At 42.2% G+C, this 19,547-nt stretch overlaps 1 protein-coding gene across 1 annotated transcript; it reads right to left on the minus strand.

The window, feature by feature from the left end:
* Positions 1–1,484: 1,484 nt before the first annotated feature.
* LOC119408555 (androgen receptor) lies at positions 1,485–19,523 on the minus strand. Its single transcript, XM_037675398.1, has 9 exons — positions 18,317–19,523; positions 16,721–16,857; positions 16,387–16,503; positions 15,978–16,127; positions 12,872–13,078; positions 12,264–12,408; positions 10,187–10,317; positions 9,869–10,020; positions 1,485–2,037 (listed from the first exon to the last, which is right to left on the minus strand). The coding sequence occupies exons 1-9, from the start codon at positions 19,162–19,164 to the stop codon at positions 1,873–1,875; spliced, it is 2,052 nt and encodes a 683-aa protein (XP_037531326.1). The 5' UTR covers positions 19,165–19,523; the 3' UTR covers positions 1,485–1,872.
* Positions 19,524–19,547: the final 24 nt, after the last annotated feature.

Below are 19,547 nucleotides of genomic sequence, written 5' to 3' on the forward strand. Positions count from 1 at the left end.
TTATTACTCTGTCTCACGGATCATGATATGGATTTACTCTTGGATTTTTGACCAACAACTCTTGACCCCTGCCTGCATTACTGGACCTCGCTTTTGGAAACTCCTCAAAACAACACTTTTCATAAGCCTCCCTCTCCGCTGCAGCTCACTCACTGTGGATGACATCAGCATCTCCAACTCACTGAAGGAGCCCCTCCCTTGCCTGACTGTGAAGGTTAGCGAATGCTACGGTAAAAATCAGATCACAGTGAAACAACAAAGTTCATTCTCAATAATCCAGGTATAAAATCCAACAATGTGCAGTCAGGTCATCTGGATGGTTTCATTTTTTGTGCTGAGACGTTCCGCCCTCCATCCAGAAGGCTTCATCAGTCAGAAGAAACACCACACAAAGCTGTTTTTTCCCCAGCAGCTTACTCCAAAGTAGAAAATACCAGTTATGTGGGTGCTAAGATGGCTTCTGGGGCACGCCCTCTCCCTTGTCGAGTCATGTCAACAAAATCACTTACTTCACAGTGAAACTTTGATAACTGATTTCCGTCTCTGCAGATTGAACCTCCACCAGCAGCAATTTATTAATAAATATTTTAACCATTCCTGTTGTCCGGTGTCATGAACGAATCCTAAAGCACATTCTTGTCACGATGAGACCCTTTGATTGCTTTCAATATTTTGATTTGGCCCTCTGGGAAAAAAAAAAAAACTTTGCCCACCCATGCTTTAGGTTCATTCTTCAACACCGATCCTCAGAAAGCAGCAGTCACCTCTCGCTCCAAGCCAACGTTCACACTTTCCGTTTCATTTCTGCACACGTTGCAGAGTAATCATACGCAGAGAGCAGATTCTTTGCTGGACATTTAATGTTTAGCAAAAGTGTCAGAAGCTATAGTGAAATACACAGCGACACACAAAAGCATCTGCAAAAAGAACACCTTTAGGAAACAGTAGAAAAGTTACACAACAGTATGAAATATCCACTTTGATAAAAACCGTATTTGTTTGGCACTCCAAAAACTTATGTATTTATTTTTTGTTCTTTTTAAGAAAGCCACCCATTGTTTAAGCTGAGGAACGAGTCAGAGCATTGATTTAAACTACTTTCTCTGGTCTTGCTGGTGCAAATTATTTCATCCCGACATCAAAAATTCATAAATATACATTCAAAATGAGCTGTACTGCAGTCACTTTAAAGGTGTTTAACTGAACACACCGAACATGAACACATAATAAAATGATTAGGCAGACTGTTTTTGAAAAGTTTCCAAGACGTGAGAAGAGCTTTTAAAAAAACAAACAAAAAACTGTTTTCTATGCCTTCAGGCGAGAGAGCATGCAAGTTACAACTGCTTATTATTAACTGTCAATCAAACAGTTATTCTTTAGGTCGGTGCACACAATAACGCTCATTGTGATAAAAAGCTAGTTCAAATGTCAGACTACGGGTACACAAGACCAAAAAAAAAAAAAAAAAAAGCTTTGGGGCTGTGAACTCTGCAAACATGTTTTTCTCACTACTGTCTTCATGTCTCAGCTGACAGGAATCAGCAAGATCTGAAGAAGTCTGCATGCCGGCTTTCACTGGCTCGAGTGAAGGAATGCGCGCTTTAAAAAAAAAAAATCATCTCCCCAAATGAAACAAAAAACAATCTGGCGTGCTTGATACAGTGAGCAGGCAGTGAGAAGAGCAAGGTAGATGTGGCTACTTTACAAAACACTGGAAGAATGTGCCATCCTCTCCTTCACCCACAGCTAATGACGCTTCTTTCACTTCATTAAACCTCGAAGCTTCTTTTGTCGCTCCTGGATGAACGCATTCTGAGTGTCGGAGCTCGTCACGCAAACGAACAGCCCGGCGGCGGAGGCGCTCGCCGACTAGGCCGTGTCGTGGAAAAGGATGGGCTTGACCATGCCCGACAGGATCTTGGGCACGTGGACGCTGACGATCTCCGAGATCATCTCGGGGAAGTTGACGCGCATCTGCAGGGACTGGGCTTGGATGAAGAGATCGTAGGTGAACTGGTGCAACTTCCTGACAATCTGAGATCAGGAGAAAGAGGCAAAGCAAAAAAAAAATTAAGAAAAAAAATTAAAAAGAGAATGTAAAAGTAAAAAGAGCAATAATAAAGAGAGGAAATACAAGTAATGCTGACGGTTGCAATTCGAGACTCAAGGGAGGTGGTTTTTCTCTCTGAGGTGACACCTGACACTCCTTAAGCTCCACCGACGGGAAAATATCAGAAATATCTCCATCAGTTCTGGTCTTGTGCCTTAAGGGCTCAGACAGAAAATCCCAGGCTGCTTTCCAGCTCATGAGGCACAGCGCCGAGCATTTACGAGACAAAAGTGCTGCGGCTCTGCTCTCTGCAGGAGGGAGCTTCAGAGCGTCTCACTCCACCAGTCACACCCAACCAACCAACCCAGGAGTTGGTCTTCTGACAGCTAATTGTTTTAACTTGAGTCCTCAAGCTGATCCAGGAGGACGGTGGCTCAGCCGCTCCCCCTGGTGGTTGAACACCTGCTGGGAACACGAATAAATGCTTTGAATTCAACATGTGTATGTGATTCCTGCTAACTGAGCACATATGTCCCTATCCCAGGACAATCCTGAGAAATTTAAGTCCTATTTCTTGAAGAAATGCTCATCGCCCACTGCATTTCCTACATTAAGACTTAAAACAGAACCATCGGAGAAGCGTTCTAACTGTTTTGGTCTAAACGTGAAAATGACGTCCCTCCTGTGATATTACAGCGCTTGGAGTATGTGTTGTGAATGACTCTCAGCTACTACCATGCCAAATTTGATCTCATTATCTGTAGAAAGGTATAGCCATTTTTGTGTGGGCCACGTTTGATCAGCTCTGGCAGCGTCTTAACTCAGGTAGACTCCAAATGTTCATCAGTTTCGGACGCAAAGAGTAATTTCTGAAAGCTTCATTGAAATCCATCAAAATGGTTTGTGAGATATTTTGCTAACAGAGAAATAGGACTGAGTTTAACAGTTAGTGCCAAATTTTTAGGCAAAGAAGCGTTGCGCTCAACTCGTGTTTTGAGGATGACCCTCAGTTACTCCCACAGCAAATTGTAGCCCGATATCTGTGAACGTAATCGAGTTACAACTATGTTAGTGTTTTTTAAGCTCAGTGTGGCAGCCATCTTGAATTGGGTTGAGTTAAGAAGTTATTCAGATGTAGATGTTTCAACCTAACGGTGTGAATGTTTATGAAGCACTCACACTATTGTGATCCATTTTTTTCCAGTAAATTTTTCAGTGCAATTCTCGTCCCGAAGTTTTCAGCTGTTTCAACAAGTCATAAATCAAAACGTTCAGCTCTTTCAGGACAACCCTGCTTTGACTTTTGGTGTTGGTGCAACTTTAGCTTTTTGAAATATTTAGCCTTTTCTGCCATTTTCCTCATAGAAAATAAATTGAGCTCATTTTATTTACATCCTTCAAATTTCTACATCTGTTTACAACCTTTTACTGCTCTTTCACATTTTGTTCTGGTTCAGCTTCTTTTGCAAATTTAAACTTTTCTCAGCTACTTTCAGCTGCTTGTGCTCCTTTCAGATTCTTTCTGCCAACTAAAATAATGTTTGTGCTTCTTTTGTTCATTCATTCAACCTTTATTTATTGAGCCTGGGAGACTCATTTACAAAAGAGTCCTGATTTTAACAAAGAGTGATGACAACAGTGGACAACAAACACAGCAATTATTAAGGATGTGTACAAATTGAGATTTTATTAACAAGTGAAAATAAAATGGTATTCCTATAACTTATTTCTGCTCATTTCTGCTTATTTCAGCAAGTTTAATCTTTTTCTGCTATTTCAGCTACTATTTAGCTTTTTTTATGCTAATTTGAGCTTTTTCTGCTAATTCCACATGTTTTAACTTTAACTTTTTAGCCTAATTCAGCAAAAAAAAATTTGCTCTCTCCACTTCCTTGTGGCAATGTAAGCTGCTTTCTGCTTTTTAGCTACTTTTTAATTTTTTTTTGTGCTAATTTCAGCTTTTTTCAAATAATTCCACTGTTTTGTGCGCATTTCTGCTTCTTTCAGCAAACATGTTCCATCTGATTTCTTCTGCTAATTTAGCTGGTTCTACGTTTTCAGCTACTTTTTAAAACATTTTTAGCCAATTTAAGCTTTTTCAGATAAATTCCAAGTTTATGTGTAATTTAATTAACTTCTTTATGCTAATTTCAGCTTGTTATGGTGCTTTCAGCTTTCCTGCTATTTCAGCTACTTTTTAGTTGTTTAGTGCTAAATTTAGCTTTTTCCACTAATTCCACAGTGTTTTTTTTTTTTTAAGTTCAATTCAGCTCCTTCTAGTTCCTTCTGGTAATTTCATGTTCTTGCTGACTTTTCAGCTGCTTTTTATCTATTTTTTGTTAATTTCAGCCCTTTTTTAGCTTATTTCCTAATTTTTATGCTTGTTTCTGGCTTATTTAAACCAAATTCAGCAAATATGTGTTCTTTCTGTTTTATTCTAATAATTTAGGCTTGTTCTTCCATTTCAGCTACAAAGTACATTTCAGCTGTTTTTCAGAAAGTTCTTCTGCAATAAGCATTCACACTGCATTTTTGCAGGAAATACAATTTCTCTAGTTCCTGATTCTGGTAGTTAAAGGCGTGGAACTGTAAAGTTGGGGATCAGTCTGAGCTACAACTACACCAGCGTAACCATGGCAAAGGTCACAGGTATTCATGTATACAGACATATTCCCAGGCCCTTTACAGACTAATGACATGATAAATAAGCTCTCAGAGCGTGATTCATTTAGGGTTTTACTGATGGAATTTCTCTTGGCTACGTTTGTGCCCAGATGTTTTAAAAAAATGACACGTTGGATTGATGGTGAAAAAACACACATGGTGACCCTTTAATCTGGCAACACACTGTGAGTGTTCAGAGGTTTTTACTCTCATCCTTTCTTTTGCCCTTCCTTACAAAGATGTGCTTCACTGACAGAAACATCTGGGTGTCAGGCTTCTTTCAGCTGAGGTGAAAAATGTGCAATTAAGCCTAAACTGTCTGGTCGTTTTATTATTTTTTTTACTTCTCCTGGATTTATCTGGGCAAATACAAGTGACACATCTCCCCCTAAAAATGACAAAATAATTAATTTTACTTTAGATGGCAGCCATACAGTTGGACCAGTGGATTTAAACTAAAACGGGCCTGTCACACAGTAATTCATGAGATGAATGAACCTTAAAATTACATTTTTCTAAAAAGAAAAGTTCTTTTCTGGTTTATTTGGTTTATTAAAATGAATAAAATATAACTTTATAACAGTAAAATGAGATAATTCTTATTAACTGCCATAGAAAGGTGAAAAGTGGGTAATAATGATGTTTTGTTTGGTCTGTTAGCAAATCATGGAATCAAATTCAGCTGGATTTAACACGGCCACCACAGCAAACACAAAATTAGCTATAACTTGTGCTTGTAGCTGAGAGTAAATCCTGTTGCTCCACGTCAGAGTGTGAATCACTTCTGATGTTGTTGCGCAGCAGAGCTGACAAATGTAGGACGAAGTGATAAAGAGAACAAGAGGACAAAAAAGGGAGCACGAGGGCAGCCATGCTGGATGGCTTTAAATTTCTTAAATCGTAATGTGAAGAAGACAGAAGTCGTTTCCACTTAATGGCATGATCAAGAACCACTGCATCCATCTGTCCGCCCGTTAGAGAAACAAGTTGTCACTAATCTGGGAGTAGAAATGGACCCTTCCATGAACTAAACATGTAAACACGATTGTTAAATCCTGTTTTTGTCTGTTGAGGCGACTGTCTAAACTGAAGCCCATACTGTCCAAAGATAACCTCGAGACAGTAACACATGCTTTCATAACATCCAGGATGATTACTACCATGTGCTTCTGTTTGGACCAGTCAGACCTCTACTGCATGTTTATAACTGGTTTTAAATGCTGCACCCTGATTTTTAACTGGTACAGGCAAAAGAGAGCACATTACTCCAGTTCTGGCCTCCCTTCACTGGCTCCCAGTTGACTTTCAAATTAATTTAAAAATCCTTCTGATTTTAAAATCCTTCTCCTTAGATAGAGAACTTTACTAATTGGCTTTTCTATATACACTAGTCCCTCGCTTATTGCGGGGCATCCGTACCCTGAAGACCCGTGATAAGTGAGAACCCGTGAAGTAGGAATAGTATTACAAGCAGTAAGTAGGGGTGTAACAATACATCCATTTAAATCGATATATCGATTCAGTGATTAATGATTCAATTATATTGTGGCAAAACTAAAAGATTGATTCACGTCATCATCTTTAAAATACGCTTTTATTTTGAAGTTTTCAAGGCACGTCTGTTTCAACATTTCCGTGCGCGGCTACGCTCTGCGGCCGCCTCAGCAACATGGCAGACGAGGCAGAAAATGAATAATGATAACTCTCCTGCTGGATTTAAATCAACACTGTGGAAATATTTTGGATCCCAACAGAAGGACGACTCAACAGACAAAACTCATGTCGTATGCAACAGGTGTCAGTGTGAGTTCAAATACTCGGGAAACAACAAATTTGGTCGTTCACCTGAAGAATAAACACGGCATTGATAGCCATGTTATGTAAGCTCAATATCTATTTTTTATTTGTTTATAACTGAAAAGTAATCAGGACACTTTTAAGTTAACTGGTTTAAAAAATGCACTGAAACATGAGAAATGTGAGACTATACTGAACAGGTCATTTATTTGTATTTTTTCATTAATTAAGAAAAAACTTTGTTTTTTTATTCCTGGTGCCTGTAATAACAGAAATAACATGGTTAAATCACATTTGAATTGTTTTTGTAAATTTATTTATATGCAAATGAGATGGGCATTTGATATCCCAATATATCGATCGCAGACTTGTGAATCGAATAGAATCGAAATCGTATCGTGACAGACTTTGTGATATCGAGAAAAATTGTATTGTTATACAAACAAATCAATATAATATTGTATCGTGGTAAAGCTGGTGATTTACACCCCTAGTAGTAAGTAGTACTTTATTTTATTATTTATATAGATATATACAGTATTAATGCGTTTTAAACCCTTTCCACACTCTTGCAATATTCTAAACTCTCTAAAAGAGGACAGAATGTCATAATTTCAGCTCCCTGCCTCCTCTGCTCTTTGCCACCTGCAAGAGCTCTTGGCCACGCCCACTTCTCCGCTCTGCACGCTGAACAGCTGATCAGCTGCAGCAGGAAGTTTATCCTGCAGTGTGGGTCGCACAAAGGTGCAGCAGGTGCTAAATAATTTCAAATAATTTATTTGAAATAAAATCCCATGCCGATCGTGCGGCTCATCCATCAATCAGCCAACTGTGTGTCGTGTCCAATCTTATTTTGAAAAACCACGATAGAGCGAATCCGCGATAAACGAACCACGAAGTAGCGAGGGACTACTGCATGTGAATGTTCCTGTAAAGTGCCCTGAGACAACTTTGTTGTGATATGGCGCTATATAAATAAACTGAACTGAATTGAAATTCTGTACGTTTTTAAATCTCTGAACAGTTCTGCCTCCTCTTATCTCGCTGATCTGCTGCAGCCATATGTCCCACAGCGCTCTCTGAGGTCAGCAGATGCTTTTATTGGTTCCAGGAACTCATTTTAAGTCAGAGGTGACAGGGCCTTCTCTGTTGCAGATTCTAAAACTGTGGATTTTTTTTTCAATCGTTCACTCAACCTTTATTTATACACGTTAATCCCACTGACTCATTTACAGGAGACCTGATTACTTACCACTACATGTCAGGCAGGCCCCCTCCCTGTTTTCAAGTCTCATTTGAAAACTCACTTTTAGTCCCTGACTTTTGACGCTGTGCGAGTTGGTTTTAACTTGTCTGTATTCTATAATGTTAGTCATTTGGTTCTTATCTCTACCAGGTGATCTTATCCGAGTACTAACCAGGCCCGACCCTGCTTAGCTTCCGAGATCAGAAGAAATTGGTTGAGTTCAGGGTGGTACGGCTGTAAAAGGTCTGATTTGCTTTGTTCAAAACTGGGACGTTCAGACCATCATAAAAAAAAAAATCAGATTTGGGTGAAAAGGTCAGATTTGTGTCACTGTTGCCTGCAGTGTGAACGTGGGTGTCATCTGAAACTGTGGCTTCACGTCTTTAATTTTGTGTTGCCTTTTAAACGTGATAACAGCCTTGTTGTGGAGGTACTGGGAGGGAAAAGAAGATTAACATGATGACGATAAACCAGCGAGTGAGTTTAAACCTTTTCATTTAGAGCTCCTCAGGTTTGGAGCTGACCAACGTAACTACTGCCAGAGGTTTTACCTGTCAGGTAAAACAATGACTCCAACAAAAACAAATGTGTAAACACTGACAGTTTATAAAACTGGTTAATGTTCTTCTGTTCTGTTCACTTCAGACGTGCAGGATTTTTTATTATTTTTTTATATTGCTGCTTTTAGAGACTTTCATTTAAAGACGAAGCAGAGACTGAGAGTGGAGAGTAGCTCTTAACTGAAGTTAAAGTCTAAGTTTAGGGCGATGATTACATGCCTGGCAGGGAACTATTTACTTTCAACATTTAAACGTGGGATTAGTGCATGTCGCCACGAACGGTGGGCAATCATGTAACTGCCTGTGTCTGTGTGTTGTTTGTCACTTAGCAAAATATCTCAAGAAAGCACATTTAAAATGAAGCTTTAGGAAATCTGCTGTCCGTCTAGAATTTATTCACTTTTAGAGTCAGTCTGGCTCATTATGGTAAAGCAACACAGAAATGGCTAAAATGCAGCCGATATATCAGATATTGATATCAGATATTGATATCAGATATTGATATCAGATATTGATATTGCGATCCTTTTCTACTTTATGGACTCAATGGCGTTTGAGCCTCTATAGAAAAGCTTTTAAACTCTGTGTTCTTGTTGTTGTTTTTGTTTTTATATGGATCATATATTGTGTCTGAAATAAAAGTTAATGATGATGATGATCCAGGCTGGTGTGTTTACACCTCCGCACATGCTCCGAGCACTTAATGATCAAGTGATCTTTGTTTAAAACGTTTCCATGAGCAGTGTGACTGTTAGCAAAATATCTAACATACCCGTGGATAGACTTAAATTAAATTTTCATAAAGTAATCGCTGGTCATACATCTACAATTGATGAATGTTTGAAGTCAAACCAGTTTAAGACGCTCCCCTCAGTTTATCAAACATACAGTATATGTCTTTAACTGGATCAGTTTTACAAATACTGAGCCATAATTTGGTGTGGTAGTAGCTGAGAGTCATTCCCATCACATACTCCAAGCACTAACAGATAACACAGTATCTGTTTAAAACTTTGCACAGCAAGGCATTGCATTTCTTTGAGAAATTCAAGTTTTGTTATTTAAATGTTACATGTCTGATTAGATTAAATTTAAATAATTAGAATAAAGGTTATCACTCTGAGAAATATGAGTCCTGACAGGAAAAAAAAACACAATATGTTATGTAGGTCTAAATTCTAAAACCATTATTAAATCGCAGCAATAAAAAAAAGAAAAAGTAGCAGTTCACTTCACCGCCAGCAGGTGGAGCCAGTACACTGAAAATAAAAAACTAGACAGAACCCGATGTGCTGAAGGACTTAAATAAACTCCTGCCTGAATCTGAATGGCGACAGCTGATCGAGTTTGTTGGAATAACCTCACGGATGTTGTTGAAAATAATTTTCACTGTATCACCGGGAGTCAAATGCTGTGTTTGTGTTTGGAGATCCAAACGACTTTCTCCTGAAGTAGGTCGCTGACAAATGACACTTACATAACGCCTCAGAGACATGTGGTGGTGCTTTTCATCAGTGAAAAAAAAAAAGGGGGGAGTCACATGTTTACCGACTGGAGGTAGTCCAGCAGTTGCGTGAGCTGAAACAGCCTCTGCGTCCGGGTGGTCTCGCCGTGGTTGCTGGCCAAGCGGTCCAGCTCCTTGATGTAGGAGGTCCGCAGTTCGTCAAAACAATACTGGCTCTTCAGGCCGTCCACTGGCACTGTGACCACAAAAAGCCAGAACACAACAATAACTCTCACCGACTTTATCCGTCCCATCAATTCTCTGAAACATGGCCGCTCGCCGCTCTGGTCATAACTCACCCGCCGTAGTTCAAGCTATTCTTTATTTCTCTATTTTTATTCTAAGACAGGATGCTGACTCACTGATGCTGAAGAGGACCAGGGCCTTCATGCAGAGGAACTCCTCCTCGGTAACCTCCAGCTTGCAGAACCTCTGGGCGAGCAGCTTCATCCTCACACAGTGTTCGTACATACTGGACACTTGCATCCGCTGGCTGCGAGGACGGGTCAGGCAAAACAAACAAAAACAAAAAAGACAGCGTGAGAGGGGAAGCTGCAGCACGCCAGGTGTGACAAAAAGTGGCAGTGTGAAGCCAGGAGATGTTCAGACCGATGGAGACGGGAGGAAGAGAATTAATGGCTGCGGGGACAGGAGTGGAGAGGAACGGAGACGAAGCAGCAGGGGTGAGAGAAAAATGAGCTCGATGGATAATGGAAAAAGGAGAACGACAAAGAGACGAAGAGGAATGAGGGTCAGCTTGAGGGGCACGCGTACCCATTAACCATGCAGGTCACAGGAGGTAAGGAGGTTCGACGCACACAGAAGGAGAGTCTGGCTTGTGCAACACAAAAAGCTTCTTGGAGAACCTGTGACTTTACTCTCATTTACAAACAAAACACACTCATCTCCATCAGGCGCCTCTCGCTCGTGACACAGTCCGACTTCAGTTTGGTACCAAGTTCAACGATCAGACGCTGAGAACCGAACACGCTTGTTGACCGTCTCGTTTGAAAATTTATCGCGCGTTTGGTCAGAGTCCCTCTGGAGTTTGATTCCCCTGAGCCTTTTCCTCTCCTGCGATGATGGCAGGTGGAAACGAACCCCACGCCACGCTGACCGTTTTCAAACGTTGTTCGACAAAAACGCGGAGCCAAACTCGGTCAGCTTTGCTTAAATCAGAAACTTTTTCATGCTAAACCAATTGCTGAAGATCCGAGATACGTGAAAAACCGCCAAGTAGGAATAGTAATACAAGTAGTAAGTAGTAGTTTATTTTAGTATTTATATACAAAGGTGTTTTAAACTCTTCCCACATTCTTGCATTATTCTAAACAATGTTTCTAAACGCTCTAACAGAGCACACAACGTCATGATTTCAGCTCCCTGCCTCCTCTGCTCTTTGCCGCCTGCAAGCGCTCTTGGCCACGCCCACTTCTCTGCTCTGCACACTGATCAGCTGATCAGCTGCAGCAGGCAATTTATCCTGTAGTGTGGGCTGCACAAAGGTGCTAAATAATTTTAAATAATTTATTTGAAATTAAAATTCCATGCCGATCGTGCGGCTCATCCATCAATCAGCCGACTGTGTGTCACGTCCAATCTTATTTTGAAAAACCGCGACAAACGAACCGCTAAGTAGCGAGGGGGGTCAGAGGTTTACATACACTCGCTGTGCACCAATTTTCCTGAACCTAGAAGAAGACCCACAATGCACCTCCTCAGATGATAAGGAAAAAGTTAGGATGCTGTGAAATAATCCAGGATCCACCAAGACTCCAGCACATGCATGTTTAGACCACCTGCAGGCCCAGGTCTTCTTTGAAAAACTGTTTTGTGATCTCAATGGGATTTACCTGGTTACATTTATTTTTTTAAATAAATAAGCGATGAACAAACCAAACGTCTTCTGGAGAAATGTGTTTTTGACCAAACAAGCCAAACTGGAGCTTTATGAGCACGAAACAATGCATGCTGGGAGGAGCTAAGGTGTGTTTCTAAGAATGCTGAACAAACTGACGAGCACGGTGGCAGAAGCAACATGCTGTGGGACAGGTGCATCACACAAAGCAGATGGAGTCATGACGGAGAACTCATGCATATACTTTGTAGGCAGATGGATAAATGTTTGACACATTTTGTCCCAAAAGGACAATGATGGCACACACATAAAATATTCCTGATTTGATACGTTTCTGGAATGGGCTTTTTAAAGAATGAATTACAAACTGTGTCTAACGCGAGGAGGGACATTTAATGAAACATTAGTGCAGGTGTATTAGAGCCTGTATGTATACATTTGACCCAGTGTGGATTAGAAAAAAAACCATTTAAAATCCTAGTTCTAATTTATAAATTCAAGTTCAAGACACCGTTAAAAGCCTCTAATGATCTGAACGTGTCAGCCCACGACGAGTGGCTATAAGTTTATTTATGACTTACTCATTGAAGACCAGGTCTGGAGCAAAATAGAGCATTGAGCAGTTCGTAAGTGTGTAGGTCCTCCAGCCCAACGCGAACACCATCACCCCCATCCAGGACAGCTGAATCACTGACATCTGATCGTCCACTTGCAGGTCACGGAACCCTGTAAACACATGCCTTTTAGCAAACAGGCACAATAATAAATCAATAGAACATAAGAACTCTTCTTGGCTTATTTAACTCAAACGAAAGACACGATTCAAACCATTTTCAGGCCTCGGCTTGTAGTTGAAACATGGACCTATCCCCCTCTAGTGGTTCCTTTTTGAACAGGTCTGCTTGCTGCCTGCTCCAGTGTCAAACTGGAACTATCTGTCTGACAACACCAGCTATCTTCTGATCTCGAGGCCTCGCCCAAGGCCGACAGGTTCTAGATGCTTCTCTTTTAACAGATTTCTTTATATCTGTCATCTCTCACCAGCAGCTCCTTTAACGTTTTCTAACCTTGCACTGTTCCTTTTTTGGTGCGGACTAAACCACAAACGACAGATTAAAGCAATTTAAACAGGGTGGAGTGTGCAGCAGGAAATCCTGCTCTACCTGTGCTACCTTGGCACACGTGCTACCTGGAATTGCTTTGGCCCAGCGCACCACAGTCACCAGCTGTCTTTCCCCGAGCTCGTTGAGGCTGGTGAGGAGGGACGCCGGGCTGTCGGGCTGGGCGGGGTCGTGTCCAGCGTTGACCACGTTGGGCTCGATGGACTGAAGGATGCTGAGCAGCGACAGGCAGGAGCGCAGGGTTGGGGGGATATCAAGAAGCAGGGACTGATGTCCTGTTAAACATTTAGAGAAAAATTAAATAAAGAGCAAGCATTCCTTCACAAAATTCATATCGCTGCCACATGTTCATCTTTTAGACTCACGTGATGTACTGAACTGTAGTAATCTTGATCAAATTATAAGTAACACTTAAGATGTGTTATGAATGACCACTGATTTTTTTGTTGACGCTTGAGTTTCATACATTTTAGTGTACGCTAATGTCGATTAGCTGCTTATGCACATCCACTGATTCTTCTCCAGTGATTCATTCATTCTTTGTCAATGGACAAACTGGGAGGACAACAACAATTAATTCTAAAGTTTGACTGGTGCTCGTCATGAACACCAGTAAAACAAAACCCTCAAGTAAGAAAAAGAAATCTGTAATAAAAAATAAATAAATAAATAAAAATCCTATCAACAATTACTGCATCTTCATAATAAAACTTTGTAAACAAAATGTGTGCCAACTACCACATTTATTTGTTTACATGCAGAAACAGCTAAAGGGACGGAGAATAGATCAACAACGATGACCTCCATAAAAAATACAAAAAAGTTTTTAGATTGAGAAGTCAGACAGTTTTCATGTGTTGGTACAAATTTATGCTTAGATTTGTAGAGCACAGTAGTATAGTATAGTATAGTATAGTATAGTATAGTATAGTATAGTATAGTATAGTACTGTATAGTATAGTATAGTATAGTATAGTATAGTATAGTACTGTTTAGTATAGTACTGTATAGTATAGTATAGTACTGTATAGTATAGTATAGTACTGTATAGTATAGTACTGTATAGTATAGTACACTACAGTATAGTATACTACTGTACAGCATAGTATAGTAATGTATAGTACTGTGTAGTATAGTATAGCACTGTATAATATAGTATAGTATAGTACTGTACAGTACAGTATAGTATAGCACCGTATAGTATAGTACTGTACAGTACAGTATAGTATAGGGGTGGCTGTGGTTGAGTGGTTAGAGCAGTCATCCTCCAGTACAAGAGTTGGGGGTTCGAATCCACCAGCAGTCACATGACGAAGTGTCCCTGGGCAAGACACTGAACCCCTCATTGCCTCCGATGTGTGTCCCATCGGTGAATGAATGTGATAAAGCTCTGATTAGTCTCTTTAGAATGATTTGTTCAATTAGCTTTGTAGAGATCTAGTAGAGTGCTGTATGAATGGGTAAATGAGGACAGATTGTGGTGTAAAGCGCTTTGAGTATCTCAATAAGATAGAAAGGCATTATATAAGTACAGTCCGTTTACTGTAGAGTATAGTACTGTATAGTATAGTACTTTATAGTACTTTATAGTATAGTACTGTATAGTATAGTATAGCACTGTATAGTACAGTACTTTTTAGTATAGTATAGCACTGTATATTATAGTATAGTACTGTATAGTATAGTACTGTTTAGTATAGTATAGCACTGTATAGTATAGTACTGTTTAGTGTAGTACTGTTTAGTATAGTATAGTACTGTATAGTATAGAACAGTACCGTACAATACAGTATAGTACAGTACAGTATAGTATAGTACTGTATAGTATAGTATAGTATAGTATAGTATAGTAAAGTATAGTATAGTATAGTAAAGTATAGTATAGTAAAGTATAGTATAGTAGAGTAAAGTATAGTATAGTAAAGTATAGTATAGCACTGTATAGTATAGTACTGTTTAGTGTAGTACTGTTTAGTATAGTATAGTACTGTATAGTATAGAACAGTACAGTACAATGCAGTATAGTACAGTACAGTATAGTATAGTATAGTATAGTATAGTATAGTATAGTATAGTATAGTATAGTATAGTATAGTATAGTATAGTATAGTATAGTAGTAGATAAAAAGCTTTGTTACATTAAGTTTGTACTTGTGTATATTCAACAATTTTCAGTCAGGTCATCTGGACAGTTTCTTCTTTTTTTTTTTGTGCTGAAATGTTTCACCTTCCATCCAGAAGGCTTCATCAGTCAAGGAAACAGAAAAAGAAACTGTCCAGATGACCTGACTGAAATTTGTTGAACTGTACACCTGGATTATTGAGCATGGACTTTGTTGGTTTGGAACCAGTTTGACATGACTGTCGACGAGGGAGAGGGCCGGCACCAGAGGAGGGGGCGTGCCAAAGACACCATCTTAGCACCAACATAACTGGTTTGTTCCACTTTGGAGTAAGCTGATTGGGGAAGAATCAGTTTTGTTGTGTGCTTCCTTGACTGATGAAGCCTTCTGGATCGAAGGCGAAACGTTTCAGCACAAAAAAGAAACTGTCCAGATGACCTGACTGAAAAATGTTGGATTGTATACCTGGATTATTGAGCATGGACTTTGTTGTTTTCAACCAGTTTGACAAGACTGTCAACAAGGAAGAGGGCCGGCAATGGAGGAGGGGCGTACCAAAGAGACCATCTAATCACAAGCAGAACTGGTTTGTTCCACTTTGGAGTAAGCTGATGGGGGGAAGAATCAGTTCTGTTGTGTGTTTCCTTGACTGATGAAGCCTTCTGGATGGAAAGTAAACATTTCAGCACAAAAAAAAATAAAACTGTCCAGATGATCTGACTGAAACTTGCTGGATTGTATACCTGGATTACTGAGCTTGGACTTTGTTACCTGTGTATATGTGGAAGAGCACTGTTTCTCACAAGGAGCGTGTGTTGGATATGACCCTCAGCTACCACTACACCAAATTTTAGCCATCTTGAATTGTGTTGGCTCTGAATTACTTATAGATGAACTCCAATAAAACTTTGTAGGACTCTGACACGAGCAAAAACATAGTCACCCACCTTCACCTTTCAGTGGCGGGTGATAACGAAACACAAAACATACATTTTAGCGTGTTTCTGTATTAGCGTGACATGTCAGCGTGTGCACCACTAATCCTCCCCACCTTGAGCCCTGGCAGCAGCATTTCTGGACTCCATGACAACATCCTTCTTCCTTGCCCTCTCCTCTCTGTCTCCATGGCCCCAGGCGATGGCAGGCTGCTGCTGCTCCTCCTCTCCGCTTCTCGTCTGGCCGGCTCCCTTCAGCCTGCGGCCTAAAATTACCAATGAGTCAACGGGAGAAAAGAGTCTTCAGCTGCAAACTGCTCAATAGAAAACATCCGTCACGCAAACACGCCAAATCAGGACGGGCGGCTTCTCGAGCTGTTTCTCCTGCAGGAAAGTTCTTGATCGCTGGTCCCAAAAGGCATAAAAACGGAAAAATGACCTTTAATGAAATGAAACTGTTGCGGTGGGAACAGCTCGGATCCACTCAGTGACCCCATTCACAGTTTCACATCTTTATTTTCATACCTTTTAAGCTCATCCCCGACATGAAGCATCTCTTTAGGCGGCAGGACGCACAGTTTTTGCGCCTCAGCTTGTCGATGGTGCAGTCGTTCCGGCTGGCGCACAGGTGGTTCTGCTTCCCTGGAGTCACAGAAACAGGGAAAGTCGTGGAGGGTGAGCGCTCAGCTGAAAAAAAAAAAAACGCTCTCTAACTCTTAGCAACGACACGTGGGCGTCCACTGATAAATAACTCGCCCTCATAATGTCAGGTCGCTGCGCCCTGTCGGAATTAGACAACAAGTGGGTGTAAGGAATTAAATCGGCGGACGTGTTCTGTGCGTGTGCGCCTCACTCCCACCTGCGGCCGCCCTCTTGAAGAACACTTTGCAGCTGCCGCAGGTGACCGCTCCATAGTGACAACCTGAGGCGTCGTCACCACACACCTGACACACTCTCCGCTCCGACAGGTACACACCAGGAAAAAAGTCCCCATGCCTGCAAACACACACACATCATCATCATCATCATCATCATCATAACAAGAGTAATAATAGTTTTTAAAGGGTTTCATAAAATGAGAGATATAGAATTTCTTCAAGGACTGCTTGTTTTTTTTTTTGTTGTTGTTGCTCGTGGGCTTTTATTCCAAATTTATAAACTGGAGTTGTGCTCTGCTGAGGAAGGACAGTGAGACGTTTGGATGAACTTCGTGCACGTGCCACTGTGACACCTCAGAGAGCGCGTTGAAGACGACTCTTGGCTTGAACCGCAACACGTTAAGGCGCAGCGGACCTAAAGCGGACTGTTAAGCCTCTTCATGCGGTGGCCATCTTGAATCTATTGACTTTCTGCAAGTTGAATTAAAAAAAAAAAAAGTGGATCGTGAGAAATTTTGCTGACAGACAAAGTGGACGGTAAAAGTTGTTAAAACGCAAATCTCAAATTGACATGGTGCTCCGAGTGTGTGTCGGGGATGACTCTCAGCTGCGACCGCGCCACATTTCTGCAAAACGGACTCATTCATCATCTTTGTGCTTTAGGCTCAGGTGGCTGCGGTGGCCATCTTGAATCAGGTTGACTTCCAACGTCCATCACCCGCAAACATTCAACCAACGATTCCTTGCAAGTTTCTTTAAAACGTGCCAGGCGCATACGATATTTTACTAACAGGCTCACATCATCATTTGCCGTTCGCGTTAAACCGTCTTGTTCATTTTGTACGTGTAAAACCATTACACCCAGCGGTAAATCACACATATGTGCAGATTGGGGTCACTGGGTCTGTCTCATTTGGAGCTGCAGCTCTCTAACCTCCTCAATCCAATTAGATATTGTGCATTTCGTCATCCGCTGTGTGCACACGCACAAGTAGAGCGGCAGACTCCAGATTAAAGAATGCCAGAGTTAGCCTCTTCGGGAATCAGTAACTGGTGACAATAAATATTCCTCCTCTTCTTCTTCTCCTCCTCAGGGCAGCAGGATCAGCAGCAGGTGCTGGAGCTCTCTGTTTAGACGGAATGATATATTAACTCATGTGGAGGTCACTTGAGCAGCAACAAACAAAAAAAAAAAAGGAGGTAAAGCTGAGACTGGATGAACTTTGCTTCACTCTCTGGGCTGAAACTGGACTTGTCCAAGGCCAAGAGAGGAACACGCCAGGGCTGAATATAACTCCAGTGATTTATGCTGATACACTGCACGGCTCCCACAATGTGTCCAAGTCATGGCCACCAGCAACACACAAACACTCGGAGCCGATTTGGAATCGGATTGTGCTTCGGTTTATGTCCCATTAGATGAGAAGTGGCGCACTGAAGCGCGAGCTCTTGTCTCGTTGCGCTTTTGCTTTTCATTAGCAGGCGGAGGAGAAGAAGGAGCTCGTAAAAAGATTTCAAGGCTGTCCTCCTGGAGGAACAAGCAAGTCCAGACAAGCGATCAGAACCAACCCATTTACCTGAAGCTGCGATCCGTGCAGTCCACCCAAACTGAAGGCTCCGTCTTGATAGAAGCAAAAGTGGTTTGTCCTTGAGGGTTTGCGTCTGGGTAACTTTCCACTTGGCCGTACGCCTGTGCAGCCGCGTGCATGGCCCCTTTCCCCCCGGGCTCACCCCCTCGCCTGAACCACAGACAGTTACAGACTTGTCTGGACCCCAAAGCGGTCTGCGCACAGTTACAGTATTTACACAAGACGCCAGGTCCGTCGGATCTGAGCGGCTCGCCGTACGCGCGCTCGTTGGCGCACCACACGCTCCCCTGCGCGTCCCTGTACAGGCTGGACTCGGCGGGGTGAGCTGGGTACGGCTTCAGGGGCACGACCTCGGTCACCTGGGAGGTCGCGGGGACTTCTCCGAACACGCCGGACTCCTTGCAGACGAATCTGGAGATGACCGAGCCGCGCGTCACGGCAGCGTGCGCGCCGTCCATGTGTCCGGGTCTGAACAGATCCATGCAGCTCACCTGCCGCATGCCCTGGCACACCTCTCCATAGTCGTCCTCCCGGAGGCTGCCGTCAGCCGGGACCAGCCTGCCCCCTCCCGTGCCCAGACTCCCCGGCGGTCCCAGCAGGTCCGGTGCGGCTCCGCGGGAACCGTTCCCGCCGCCCGTGGGGTCGCAGTCCGCGTACGCGCCGCCGCCTGCCGGGTTCATGTTACCGAGCGGAGACGACACCGAGTCCAGACCCAGCGACACGGACACGGCTCTGCTCAGCTCAATCGTCGGGCACGCGTATGTCTCCGCCGCGTCCTTGCGGTCCCTCTCCGTCACGATCAAAGACGTGTCCTCTCTGCCGGACAGGAAGGCCATGTTCTGCTCCGTCGCGTGCGTGGAGTTCGAGAGCAGCGCGCGGGGAGGGAACGAAGAGTTTTGTCCGTGCGAGCAGAGACTCTCCTCCTGCGCCTCAGCAGAGACAAGTCAGATCACTGCGTCGTCGCTGAGGGGAAGGGACATCCCGCCGACCTGATCCGCGAATGGAGAGAGCTGCAGAACTTTTTTTTTTTTTTTTTTTTACAAAGTAACCGTTTTTCCTCCAGTCCTGATCTTCGCGCGCACAGGCGACTAAAATTAACCTCGGCTGGAACTGATAGAGTCAGAGGAGGAGGACTTTGAACTTTGCTTGGCTACTTTACTCACGCAGCTGAATAATAACCGCGCACACTAATGTAACTTGTAGCTCGGAACCTACCCCC

This window comes from Nematolebias whitei, chromosome 4 (genome assembly GCF_014905685.2).
Source record: "Nematolebias whitei isolate Nwh7 chromosome 4, NemWhi1, whole genome shotgun sequence".
NCBI lineage: Eukaryota > Metazoa > Chordata > Actinopteri > Cyprinodontiformes > Rivulidae > Nematolebias > Nematolebias whitei.

Bases quoted from the DNA above. Each gene is read 5' to 3' on its own strand.
- LOC119408555 (XM_037675398.1), bottom strand. From the start codon at position 19,164: ATGGCCTTCCTGTCCGGCAGAGAGGACACGTCTTTGATCGTGACGGAG. The intron at 16,504-16,720 runs GTGGGAGTGAGG...CTGTGACTCCAG, and splicing joins CTTCAAGAGGGCGGCCGCAG to GGAAGCAGAACCACCTGTGC. The intron at 16,128-16,386 runs GTATGAAAATAA...TGGTAATTTTAG, and splicing joins GTCGGGGATGAGCTTAAAAG to GCCGCAGGCTGAAGGGAGCC.